The following is a 14,559-nucleotide window of genomic DNA, read 5'->3' on the forward strand; positions in this document are numbered from 1 at the left end:
CTGTGCCTCAGTTATTTTGCAGACATTCTGCTTCCTTTCCCTCATCTTCCAGCTGCATTCTGAGCTCATGTATTTTTAAACAGAGGCCATTTAATCTTTCTGTAAATTGCCAGACTGCAACCGCCTTGTAATAATGACCAATAATGGCATCATTATGCAGTAATGCAGTCGCTATGTTACATCTATAGAGTGGAGACATAAGGAAGAAGGGAATTGTGTATCGCTGTATAATGTGTTTATTCTGAATTAGCAGACTCAGAAGGGACTGTTTCCTCCAGACAGGTGTGTCAAACAGTGCACGGCAAATATCACAACCCAAGCTAATTGCTGTCTGGATATGTCCACTGCAGGAGAGAGGGACACAGCGATACATACAAACAAAACGTTAAGCATCTCGGTTGTCTAGTTAACTGCAGACAGGCGATAGTGTATGTGTGTGTGTGGTTGTTCAGGACTAAAGAAAACGTGTGTGCAGTACAGATCACATTAGTAATGTTCCAAACTAAAACAGACATGTCTCTTTTCTGCACTGATTAGTAGGCCAGGTGGCAACACGTGATGCTGAACGTGCTTAATATTGTAAACATTTTGTTTTCTGAGAGTCTCATAAATCAGCGTTTGATTTATGTCACTTACTAAAAAGACTCATAACATATGTTTGACAGCATCTGATATAAAGATGTCAGTATCAGTTAAAGATTAAACAGACACCGTCAATCACATAAATCTGAAATATATAAATCAGGTTAAGCAGGGTAACATACTATAATATTTGTTGGTCATTTGATGCATTTGTTAAGCTATAAACATTTTACATCATGTTCTCATGTTCTCACATCACCTTTGCTGGTATTTGTCAGTTAATGCTGCATGATCTCACTCTTCTGTCATTTCTGCAGGATTCCTGCGTTTAAACTGATATGGCTGCTGCACTCTGTAAGCCTAAATCACCGGACTTGGGCTTGTGGATCTTCCTCCTGCTCCTCAACCTCCTTCATGAAGCCAGGTACAACATACTATGTTCCACATATCTCTCCCTTTCTTTGCTATTTCCCCTCTCTCTACCCATTTCATTTCCCAGACTCCGTTCCTCCAGTTGATTTTTTGGTGATGTGTTTTGTACCTTCATTTATCAGGCTCACTGCTGCAGCAGACATTGTAATCCAACAAACACCATTAGACACAAAAGTCCATCCATATTGCAAGCAGTGAAAAGGAAATAAATGATTTTTTTTTTTATTATTACACAGTGAGGTGGCCTTAGCTGTGACTGTCAGTTTGGCAAATGAAATAACCGGCCCTCCATAATGGTGTTGACAGAAAATAAAACTTCTGGAATGCCTGGGAAAACCTTTAGCATTGAATAATCAAGGGAAGAATATTCCTCCTTCTAAATTTTACAGTCTCAGTAGTTTTTGCACTCAAGGGGCCACATCCATAAAACCTTGTAGATTCATGACTAAATCTGCATGTACGCACGTACACAAGACTTATTACCACATCCACACTTTGCCATGAATGGATGTAGAAAGATGCATCAGAACTTTTGATGAGAATTACGGAAAATAATGCGCAGCTGCAACAACTGTGTCTATGACTTTGCCACCGCTGTCAGTACACATGGCTGTGGCAATTTGTATTGTTTGTATGACTCATTTAAACCCTGTCACCAGAATGAAATCTTGCGCTTGCGTTTCTGCAAACCACCGATACTGTGCTGAAACCAGATCTCTTTCTCTACTGGTCACATATCGACACTTTTTGATGCCCCACGGTTACAGTTTCAAACACGATTCATGTAAGTTCAAACAAAAACGATTAATGTTACTTGGGTTTAGGGTTGCAAAATTCTGGGAATTTGGAATGGTCTTCCTCTTGGAAACAATCCATAGGAATAAACAGGAATTTAAAGGAATGAACAGGAATTTATATGAATAAACGGGAATAAACCTGGGATTTACAGAATTGAAGGTTGGCCTTTAACAGGGATTTTAAATATAGTTGGGGAAAATGTATTTTAGCATAATCTTGACTAAAACAACCAGATTTCATGCAAGTACACTCAAGGATATTTATGCTATTCTCAATCACATGCACACTGCTAACTGCAGAGGTATGGAAGCCACGCCCCCTACATTCACTTTGCATGATTTCTAGAACCCTGGACTATTGAGGCCACATTTTTAAGCCTGTGGACTATATAAAACTTCAGAAAATTTCCAAAATTCCACAGCTTAAGGTTGTACTATTTAATTGTCTTTTAAGTTCCTATCTATCAAAGAGCGAGTTAAAACAATGGTGATTGATCATATGACCCTCTAATGAAAGTACTATCTGTATCTGTGGAGACATTCTCGAGCTAGATGTAAATAAACGGCCATGTTAGTGACGCTGCTGACAGCGGTTGGTCCGTCGCCCGATATTGTCATTAACTGTTATGCTGTGTTCGCTTTTAATCGGAAATTCTGTAAGTTCCGATTTCTGAGTCAGGCTTGTATTAAGGGCAGAAGTGTAAGAACGTGTGTGTGTGTGTGTGCGTGTGTGTGTGCGTGTGCGTGTGCGTGTGTGTGTGTGTGTGTGTGTGTGTGTGTGTGTGTGTGTGTGTGTGTGCGTGTGTGTGTGTGTGTGTGTGTGTGTGTGTGTGTGTGTATTTAAGACGGTAACACATAGGGGACGGACCGGAACTAGAAATGAGTGTCAGTAAAGTTTACAAAAGAGCAAAAAAATAAATAAATTGTGAACACTCATTGTGACCCTTAACGTGACACGATGGAGGGCTCTGAAAGAACAGAATCACCTGCAGTTACAACTTACCGCCCAAGAGGCCTCTAGAAACAACGTATTTCCTTTCTTACGGAGTACAACTTTAACTTCCCATTGAATGTTTCCGTAAAGTTTCCAGATATTGACTGGAAATTTACCGCCACTTTGTAACCCTACTTAGGTGTAAGGATAAAATCTACATGTTTAGGTTTAGAGAAAAAAATATCGTGGTTTGGGTTAAATTAAGTACATGATTTGAATTTAATTTTCACTTTGATAGAGGACAGGGCAGAAATTCTGGTGTGTGTATGATCCAACCATCCATCCCGACTTCCTCCTCAAGCCGAAACTTGTTATCCTGACATCTGGAGCACTTGCTCGGAATGTATAATATTAATGATGTGGATGCTTTTGCAGTAGAGTCAGTTGAAAGCCTGGTACGTTGCATACCTAAAAGGCTGCAAAAAGACATTTAACGCCAACTTTTCTGTGGCTTTCAGAAACATACAATGCAAACATTTTTTCTGGCAGCCAGGCTGCTTTTCATCATGTTTCTGCAAACTATCATCGCAGTTAAATCTCAATCCTAATTATTATTAAACCTCAGAAGGATAATCAATGATTCATTCATAGCGCTCATGTCGAAAGAGACTTTACAAAGTGCTTTACAATTCAGGATCAAATTAAACAATCATTTACAGGGAGGTGATGGCTCAAATGTAAATATAAAGTGATGAAATTACTCAGCCAAATAATCTAAAGTGATGTTTATAAATGAGCCTTTGACTGACATTAAACAGATTGCTGTGCACACTTCAAAAAAATAACACAATCAGTAAAATTGGCAAACAACCAATTCCCATCTGTTTCCCATCTTTCAACATATATCACATATACACTCTCCTCCTCATCATATCACCTGCAGCTATCTCAGCTAAAACTGAGCATACATCTGCTCTGAAGTCTGCATGAGGTGTGCACAGTCTCGCCACACATCTTTCCTTCGTAAATACCACTTTATGGGTGGGAGAAGGTGTATGCATAGCTTTTGTGCGTACACATCATTTATACATGTGGTCCCAAGAACTTCCTTGACAGCACTTCTACTTTCACATTTTTGGAAGAGGACTAAAACAGAACCCATGCCATCTGGTCCTTAATTAGGCCTAAAAAGGAGCAAGCATAAAGTGAGTTCCTCCTCTCATCTAAAACGTAGCCTGTACTCTCTTCTGCACAGATCTGAATTTCACTGACCGGTGAATTAATTTGCATTGTGCAGCACACTACGGACATGATTGTCGATTCACAGCATTTTTACTCCTGCACCCTGTGCACATTTTTCAGTTTGTGTGCTAGAGTCAGCAAAAAAAGAAAAATCAGCAGTCTAGAAGTCATTCTTACCCACAATAATTCCAAACGAAGAGATTGCACAGGTTGCCATGTTAGCATTGTTGATAAGGTAAGAGGTTATGGCAGGGAGATGTGGCGGAGTGTAAATCACGTTAAGATTTTGCACGCTAGGAAATACTCATCAAACCTAGAAGAAAGCAGGATGGGCACAGAAATCAGAAGAGTGTGACAGGGATTAGCCCTGTTTGCTTTGTCACTGTGCCACTTGGATCTTCTTGTTTATTAGCAGCACAGAGCGCAGAGTTTGTAACTACATGTTATCTAATAGAAATGTGCTGGCCAAATCTGGCAAGATATCTTTTACACAAATATATGCTTCTGCCATTCAAAGACACCAGGTACAGCTGAACAAGATGGTTTGGGCTAGACCCCCTTAGGTCTAATGAGGGGGGAATCTTCGCTTGCTTGCTTTGCTTCATCATAGATTGGTGCAACATTCTTGCAACAGTTTGAGGAAAACCCTTTCTTGTTTTAACATGAAAATGCCCACATGCACAAACAGTTTTCCCAGTTTGGTGTGGAAGAACTTGACAGCCCTACACAGAGCCATAAAAACAACCCATCCAACACCTTTGGGAGGAATCCAAACGCTGACTGTGAGCCAGACCATATCACCCAACATCAGCGGCCGACCTCACTGGTGCTCTTGGGACTGGGATTTTCACTAAATCCCTGCAGTCAGGTCCCAAAATTTTGTGGGAAGCCTTCCCAGAAATATAGAGGCTATTGTAGCAGCATATTAATGCCCATGGTTTTGAAATGTGGTGTAATGTCCAGATGTCCACATCTATGTAGATCAGGTTTTCAAACTGAGAGGCATGCCTCCGCAGGGGGACAGGGGAGAGTTCAGTGTGTGTGTGTCTGTGTGTGTGTGTGTGTGTGTGTGTGTGTGTGTGTGTGTGTGTGTGAGTGTGTGTGTGTATGTGTGTGTGTGGGGGGGGGGGACGGGACAGGGCGGGACGCTGGGCTGCAATTTGTGTCAAAATGAGTCCTACATTTTAAAGTCATAACTCAGTAATACAATTTAAACAAGCAGACATGATATACTATATTCATTTTGATGTACACATCTGAGGAAATAATTTAACATTTATTATTTCCGTTCTTATTACTCCAGAACATGCTTGGGAATAACCACATTTTAATGTTTTCTTCAGTAAGTAATCCAGGGATAGTTGCTTGTACATCCATGGGTACATACAACTGCTAACAGCTATTTGAGGGTAATTTAATGGTGCCAATTAGCCAAAATGGAAACAAATATAGGCTTGACAAAAACAGGGCTCAAGCCGACTCTATTTTGTATGGTAATCTAGTGTTGGTCTTTGAAAACCCCTGGTGTAGATGATTTGTGAGTTAAGATATGGCTAAAACTCATACAAGACATGTAACCACAGTTTCTCACCATAAGAGCCGAACCACTGCCCAAACTTGGCAACTTACAAAAATGAGTTAACAGATAATATTTATAGTACTGGAAACCTGCTCTTGCTTTTGGTTTGATTATAGCCTGAAAATAAGATTGGATGATTGTATTATTGAAATATTGGCATGAGTATCCAGGATGTTAAATAATAATCATTAGAAGTGATGAGAGCAGCAGGTTAATATTGGAAGTGTATGACATGATGACATATTCAGGATGAGACAACTGTCATCACACCCTTTCCAGCACGGCCCGAGCAGTCAATGCAGTTCATTATGCAGGGATCTAACACTGCACGTGACAAGGATTTTCACCAACGTTCATCTTTCTGCAGTTACTTGAGACATGATGTAGTGCACATATGCAAAGCCCTTGCACAGCAGTCTTTACTTTACACATTCAAAAAAAGAAATTCAGAAACACATTATTATGCTGCCTCTTGAGGAACCAAACCTCTACCTAGAAATGGAATGTATCTTAGAAATTTGCATCTGAAAGTTGAAGTATATAATAATTGTCAATCAAAGTTCAAGTTGCTGGAGTTTGGAAATAATCCTCACAACGTCAGCGTGCACATACTCCCAGAATATCTGCGTATCAGCAGCTGTTTCTCTCTGAGAACTGCCACCTCCCTGATGCCCACTGATGCTATCGGTAGGCTCCAAATCGGCTTTACAACAGTTGAGGCAGGATACTTTCCTAATGGATTAAGGTGTAACAGACAAATCCTCTATATAAGGGTCTGTCATTCTGCACATCTCCAAATTTCCTCATTTCCTGCCTACTAAAAGACGGGGTTGATTAAGCTATTATTCACAGGAATCCATGTATTACATATGAATGAGAAGGCTTGTTTTTTTTTTTTTTCGTTTGCCAATGGTTTTTCAATCAACCAGCTTTCCTCACTTCCAACTCCTGCCTTCCCCTTCTCCAGTCAACACTTAACAAGTGTGGACACTCAGGCTGTCTTGTTGTCTATTTAGTTTGTAACCCATTGCCAAGCTGCTGGATAACGTGGCATATAATCAATAGCTAAGGATGAGATTGCTAAATGTACACTTTGCCTATGGATTGAAGTGAAGTTGCCGAGCCTCATCTTGCTTTTTCACCCCATCTCACATGAATTATTCACAGCATGGCCGAGAGGGGCATCACTTTGAGATGTGACCCGGTCAACAGATAACATTCTGTTTCGGGTAGTGTTGTCAAGGTTAATGTGCCACAGGTCTGGACAAGGGTAACGTATTCATGGCTGTGTCACTTTGCTGATTGAATGACCAGACAAATAGTTTCAACTTGGAGTTGAAAGAAAAGAAAATGAAAGGTTGACTTTGTGTCAATAATGTCAAATCAGATGATCAGTGCATATATGCCTCCTGCTAAAGCTTACAACAGTACTTGTAATAAATATTGTAAAATTTTGCCCACCAGCTTAACTGGTGAGGGTCACTGTGGACTCAAAAATCTTTTCAATTGAGTCCAAGGGCAGCAAGACTGAAATTTCTGTTATATTCATTAATGACATTGGAGAATTGCATGCACACACAATAAGTGTGAAATTAAATGTTATTGGACCAAATGAATCCAATCTAATATTAACAAGAGTCATGTCACAGGGTTTGTAACACTTGAAAAAAATGTATCCACTGATTTATAAACGTCTCTTTCACATTTTAAGTCAACAGAAGAAGTATTGTCAGTCATGTGACAGGCACGGACGTTCGGCAAATATTTCACAGGGTTCGAGTCCCTGATGTCTCTCCATTAATTGCATGTATATAAGTCCTGTTTGTGCATCTGTGTGTATTTCGGGCTTGTGTGTGTAACGTGAATAATATAATAACAGAGTGGGGAAAAAAAGTAACTTACCCTTGCGGGACGAATAAAGACATTTTTTCTTTCTTTCTTTCTTTCTTTCTAACAACTGAGTTTCGGCGCCGGCCCTTTCCAAAAGAAGTTCCCAAATCTCATTGTCCCTCCAGTCAGACATATTGGTTGGCTTTGTGTACATAACTCTTCCTTCTTCACCCACGGATGTTTGTTTGAGCTGCATGATAGGAACGTCATCAACACGCCCACGTGTTTGCTGTGAATTCTCACACATGGGCTCGGTCGGACATCACACCAACTTTGTAAAAGTTAAAGTATGCTTTATGTCTCTAACTGATTTGGACACATTCAACTCTTCCAGGGAATGTGTACAACGGGCTTCAGAGAACGTGCAGACTAGCTGGAAACAACTGCTAGAAGCCAAAGCAGCGTCATGTGAAACAGGTGTCCTTCTAACATCCAAGTTCTTTAAAAAGGCCATCGATCTGTGCACTAATTAGGTTTGAGCTTGAGTCAATGTTCTATTGATATAGTGAGCATCTGGCCAATGATCTTCAATGTAACCAATTAGCGGACAACCCCAACAGGCATAAATTGAACTATAGCTGGATTGGATCTCCCAAAAGGTGTCCGCACAGCTACACATTGACGGACCATTCTGTCTTGGAAATATAAAAAAGCTGAACTAAATGTCTGAAGTCTCTCAGAATGGACCCCAAATATATGTTATTGTTAGATTAAAGTGTTGCTCTAACATAGCTCCAGCAGTATCTTTTGCATGATGTATTTGTTGTTTATTTCATTTTTTTTTTCCTTGAGGAAACAGCTCTGACTCACTTTCCATGGTGCATTGTCTATGAAACACAATCATTTCAGTACATCCCATATCCTTCGCCACCAGCAACATCCACCCCCGACACCCTCTGAAGTTGAATCTGTGTCTGAGTAAATGCTATGGAAAAACAAATCTATTGAATACAGATTAAAATCCTCGAACCTAACTGTGCCTTTGAAAATGTTGCACAGACTGACTCAAAGTGTTGTGAACAAAGGGTGTGTAATGGCTTTCCATGAAAAGTGTAGGAAAAAATTTATTTATGTCCAATTTATAGGGACATCCGAGTTATTTCATAGAGTTTTACAAATTAAACTTCTATGTTGCTGTTAGCAAAACAAATGTGTTTTCTTGAAATCGTAAATAATTGCCTAACCAACGGTTCTTTCCTTCTGCTGGAAACTTAAAGCAGATGAACAGTTTCTTCTAATGCTGACTACAGGAAAATACAGACAAAAATCATGCTACAGCTTGTTTTCTGGTCAATATTTGAACCGGCAAGAAGATTCCTCCCTGGCATGGATTAAAACCCAACACTGGCCAAAAGTTAAATCATAAAATGTAAAGCTGTGCAGTAATAAAGACTAAAATATCACACAAACCGGCTGTACTGCCTATTTTAACTCAATGTGTCAGACTTCTTTGTCTGTTTTCCACAAAGCTATTTGATTAAGTGCCAGTTTAATAATTCCTATAGGGTGGATGGTTGAAATTCTCTACTCTGTGCCCTTTGAAATCTAACATTTGGCAGAGTAAAGAGAGACAGTTATTTCTAGGAAACTAAATCACAGATTCAAGAAAACCACAATGTCAGTGTACTGAATTAAATAATTGCTACTAGTTGAAATTATAATTATTTTATCTGCACAATTTTATCAGCTTGCATGTCCTTTTAGTATTGTGATTGCTAAATAGATCATAGCTGTGGATCTGCTCATACATTAAGAACTTACACTATCAATGATGTTAATAACTGGTAACTTACTGGTAATAAGTGAAAAATAAATACCCTTAAATCTGTTAATTCATGGTTTTGTTGTTAAGGCCCTTCTGTCCTCTCTACTAGTTACTCACAAATGTCTGGCTGGGTATTATGATCTAAACTAGAATTGCAAGAGCAAGTTTGTTCTAACATCTAAGTCTAGAACCATATGAATGTGAAATTTTGATGAAACACAATCTGACGTCACACTGCGGTGGCAAAAGTGATTAGACATCAGACACAACGCAAGTCCCTTCAAAATCAATGTAAAGACACAATTTCAAGATGGTGCCGCGTTACTCCCGATTTTAGTGTCTATCGCATCCAACGCGTCTAACACGCTAGTTGAAAATATTGAACTTTTCAAGTGACTCTCGTGACGCTGTGGCATGTCAGCCAATCAGCATTCAGAATGTAGTAAGACTCATCGTAAGGTTCTCCATGATAACATCCAGGGGATCACCAAAGCCACCATCAAGGAGCCGGACTGTTGCTATGGATATAATATAAAAGCTATAACTATGACCTGTAGATGGCAGCAATGTGCCATAAAGCATCTAGTCTGCCGGAAATCCACAAAAAGAAGAAGAAAGCTGCATTTGCAGATTGAAGCGTTTCTCCACTCTGATCTACAAGGAGACCCACTGTATGGTGAAGAGGCAACACCATGTACAGCTTCAGAGGTTAAATCACTGACGGCCTGATCTCACTGCAACACTAATGCTGCAGGCTGAGTAGTTAGCTAGCTGCCTCCGTCTTTTTTAAGGCATCCATCACGTCCAGTCTGAACGCACCTTCAGGCTGCAGCCAGGTGCCTCTCGCAAAATAATCGATACTTTTGCAAGTTAGCATGGAATCCAATACCAAATTTTAATAATAATTATTTTCTAGATAACAATTTTTTTTTTGATAACCCTAGACAGTAGTTCAGTGTGGTTGATTAACAATTGATTAACAATGTTGCTTCCTTACCAGGAAGCCTAAAAGCAAAGCATTCATTTAAAGCAAAATACTACGCATCAGGCTGCATATGATCTCTTTGTGACACTGATAGCTCCATTCATCAGCAGACAAGGAATTATTGCACAATATCCTACAAAAGAAAAAGAAATGCCTGATCAACTGCTCCTCTTTACACACAGATATGGCTGCAGAGTAAACTCAGGCTTCACAGTGACAGAATCAAAAACTTCTCTGTCCGTTCTCTGGTGAACGGACGGTTTTCTGTGACAACATTTCTTCTTTCAGAGTAGAAAGAAACATTGTAGTGGTGATCTAACAACGGATTTAACCAGACAGGAACGATTGAGAACAACAACAGAGCGGAGTTTAGCGAGCTGTTGCCAAGAGGATTCAGAAACCCACGAAGAAGAGCGTAGCTGGAGCATGCGTAGCGGGAGCATGCGTAGCGGGAGCATGCGTAGCGGGAGCATGCGTAGCGGGAGCATGCGTAGCGGGAGCATGCGTAGCTGGAGCATGCGTAGCTGGAGCATGCATAGCGGGAAGGTAGCTGGAGCGTAGCGGGAGCGTGCGTAGCGTTGTGGCTGCGCGCCTACAGGGAGCGCATGGAGCAAGTCTCCCAGCACGTCGGGATTTGACCCGCTGAGACGGTAGCGCTGAGATGGAATACAAGAAAGGACAGCGGTCATGAATTCTTTTTTCACACAGACTTCTACTCAAAGGGCCAGTAAAAATTCCCTTGCGGGCCAAATCCGGCCCGGGGACCGCCAATTGGTTAGCCCTGAGGTAAAGATTCATCACACTGGTTTTGGGAGAGTTTTGGCACTTAAAGTCATCAATCAAGGACAAAAAATTAAGCTGCAAGCATTAAAATCTGGGAGCTGGTGCCACTTCTCTTCTAGTTTTGGGCGCAGTCCAGTAATTAGCGATAGATGACTACTTGCCTTTTATGGATTCCTTTTAAAATGACTTAGACCTGGATATTGGCAAGATAAACAGTTTTGTATCGACAGTATAAACTCAGTATTTCTTCAAATGTATTTATATACACTTAACTCGCCAAGCTGTGAAATAAGAAGCCATTGTTCCTTAGGTGTATTAATAAAGACGACTTCTGCTGACTAATAGATATCAGCAGTGTGGCTGTTAGATTGCACTGTGATAGCACTTCCTTCACAGTTTCCGTTGTACCTGCAGCTCTATCACCTTCCTCTGAGATGTCACAAGTGAAAGTGTGATGTATGCCACTGGGCTGTTCATGTAGGTGTCTTTCTTCCCAATGTTGCCTCAAGTTACATTGTATTGCACGTGCAATGTGGGCAGAAGGTTTTGTCAGATAGAAGAATGTGTGGAACAAAAAAAAAACATATCTGGTTCTGTCGCATCAATTTTGATACTTTTGTTGTACTTTGTACAACAGTGTTACAGGATTACAATGCTGTTATCAGAGAAATGACCTACTATGATGTCTAGCATGTTTAAATCATTATTATGTTAATTAAATTCATAATTAATTGCCAACTCTTTTGATAGCTAATTTATCAAGCATTCTTAGTTTAACCTTCTCAACTCTGAGAATTTGCTATTGTTTTATGTGATAATAAGCTGAAAATATTATGTTTTTGGACGTTCCCCCTGTTGAACCGGCCATTCACCGATTGCAGTTGCTTATGTTTATCTGTTGCACTGTGTCAGGTTTGCACAGGTTAAATGTTGCGTTAAAGGGTTTAAAAATATGTTTAAGCATTTCATTTTCAAAAGAAATTTCATCGAAAAAAAAGATTATATTAAAGGTTGTTTGTATGATATAAACTGTGCTCCTTCAAAGATAGTGCAATGAAAGGCTGAATAACAATTTTTTTTTTTAAAACGATTTATTTTGTCCTCTGACACAAAAGGGGGACTAAATAACCAAAACAAAAAACATTGGTATCAGCAATCGGCAAAATTATTATTTCAAACATGGTGATAGGAAATAGTTTTATTTTAGATATTTTAAAGATAGAGAGGAAAACTGTACATTCTCATAACACTAGGTACAGTAGGTCACACCAGCATTCAAATCACTTTCTCTCATCAAATATAAAACGCTATCTCATCACAAATTTGCTGACAAATTGATTTGTTATACTCATATTAAAGTAACATCACATTATGTTGAGACTATTGCATAACTTGGTCTGAGCACTGTAGCTGTGTGACCGTGAGTATGGAAGGTCATCTGAATGTCCCTCATGTCGCAGTGTGGTTGGCATGCTGAACGGACTGCTGTGACTGACACAGGTTGCCACGGACAGGCTTTTGCTGCAGAGGCTGTTCTGACAACACCTCAGTAAAAGAAGGATGAAAAAAACTTAAATGTGAAATATATTAACTTAAACAGGTGCATAGTTACTATGAATGTACCTCCTATGCATTAATTGAGAAAGATGGGTTGAAAAGAGTCATTTTAGTTGAAGTCAGAAAAAATAAAGCGAGAAATCCAGAAAGGAACATAGCGATCCGAGATGAGGAGATTACATGTGTTACTGAGATGGAAAACCATGAAAGCATAACACTGTTGTCAACAATGTGAGTAATCAAAAAAAAGAGGAGCTACAATAGTTTTTGCCTGTTTCACAGATGATCAAACGCTGTGACATAAACTGCCCAGCCAGATGGGGATGCATATGTTGGCTTTAAAACCTTGGAGACCTGGTTGTAGCGCAAGTGTCCTTTACCTGTGGCTTCAGGATCACTAATCCAGGGCAATTTAGGTAATATAAAAGGAAATATACACCCACCCCCTGGATGGGACATACATGGAGGCCGGTGTAGCCAGGATTTATGTGCAAACTCAACACAGTGCTATTTGATGTATTTTGATTATGTTCGTGCCCCCCTCTAGCTGTAATAACTCTATGTCCCTTGGGAATTGTAATGAGATTTTGAAAAGAAAAAAATGGGGAATGTCAGTCTCAAGATCAGCAGTTCTTGAGTTGTATTTAATTTAGCTTTTATGAGGCTTTATAGGAAATTTGTTACCGCAAGAACTCGTCTACTGGTCCCGTCTATCCTCTTCCATGGAAAAAAACCCCACCATATATTTTAAAAAGACAAGTGTTACAGCACTTTATAGCATGGGGTGTTATGTGGCATGCTTACAGTGCAGTTACAATAAATGATGTCTTTATTGCTGCATGTGACTTCAAGAGCCTTTCTTCAGAATCACAACAGAAAGTAGGTTGATGTCACAAACTTTGATATCACACGCACATCACATCTAGATAACTTCCTCCTGCTGTAGGCACGCTGTTGTCAGCATATAAAGCATACAAAGATATATCGATGGGATTCATTTTGATAATCAATCAATATAGTTATTTTTTTAAATGTGAATATTTTCTGATAGCTGTAGTCCTCCACGACAGTAAACTGACTACTTTTGAGTTGTTGACAAAACAGAACATTTAAGTGCATTTTGGAAAACACTGACCTGCATTCTTCACCATTTTCTGACATTGTATACACCAAACAACGAATCAATTTATCAAGAAAATAATAGATTAATCAATAATTAAAATAATCATTATTTATAGCCCTTATGCAAAATCTATGTGTGTCCTTCAATCATAGTTACATGTTGTTCTATATTTAGATTTGTTCCTTAAATGAAAAGCTTAATGAATCATGACCTTGCTGTGGATCTCCACATTGAGCCTTGGCTGCCCTTTCTTTTCTTGGTTGAAATAAATGTTTGCAATATCATGCTAATACTAAATTACGCTGACCTAGCTCATTATTTCTCAAACAACATTTTGGTTGTACACAGAGCCTTTCAGATGACGGGTAAGCTTTCGTTTTGCAGCCTGAACAGTTACTGGAAACACATTGCCCTGGCCTCCCTCTGACCTTGGTTATCACTGCGGTGAATTAAAGCTAGTTAAAGATCAAGGACAACAAGAGAGGCGAAAACTGTTAAAATCCAAGATCAAATAAGGCAGAGGCTTTTACAGCAATGGATTGGGGAATTGAGACTGTGTGGGAGGAAAAGACGAAGTGAATGTGTACTGAATGGAAAGAGAAACTCAGTGTTAGAAATGATTAAAAAAAACAGTTCTGTTTAGCTAAAGACAGCAATATGTACTAAATTATACTGTGCATTTTAACAACAGTTTGACATTTGAGATTCATCTGTGTCATAACAGAGTGCACAAATGTCATTGTCAACACACATTTATTTAACTTTACCAAACTTCTATGCAGAGCAGAGACAGCTAAGTGCTACAGTAAATGATTGAGCCAAATTACACTAACAGCCCCATAAAACATATTTTCTTCAACACCATCAAGTACAGAGTAGAACAGCAGCGT

General features: G+C 39.5%; 1 protein-coding gene across 1 annotated transcript in view; it reads left to right on the top strand.

Moving 5' to 3' along the window:
• Nucleotides 1–920: 920 nt before the first annotated feature.
• The window catches only part of gabra3 (gamma-aminobutyric acid type A receptor subunit alpha3), a gene marked incomplete at both ends in the record, with an annotated part of 66,526 nt that continues 52,887 nt past the window's right edge, over nucleotides 921–14,559 (top strand). Inside the window, one exon of the mRNA XM_083927067.1 lies at nucleotides 921–1,006. Within this exon, the coding sequence (XP_083783193.1) occupies nucleotides 921–1,006 (86 nt within the window). The remainder of the gene's footprint in view (nucleotides 1,007–14,559) is intronic.

Source organism: Echiichthys vipera (genome assembly GCF_963691815.1).
Source record: "Echiichthys vipera genome assembly, chromosome: 14".
Taxonomy (NCBI): domain Eukaryota; kingdom Metazoa; phylum Chordata; class Actinopteri; order Perciformes; family Trachinidae; genus Echiichthys; species Echiichthys vipera.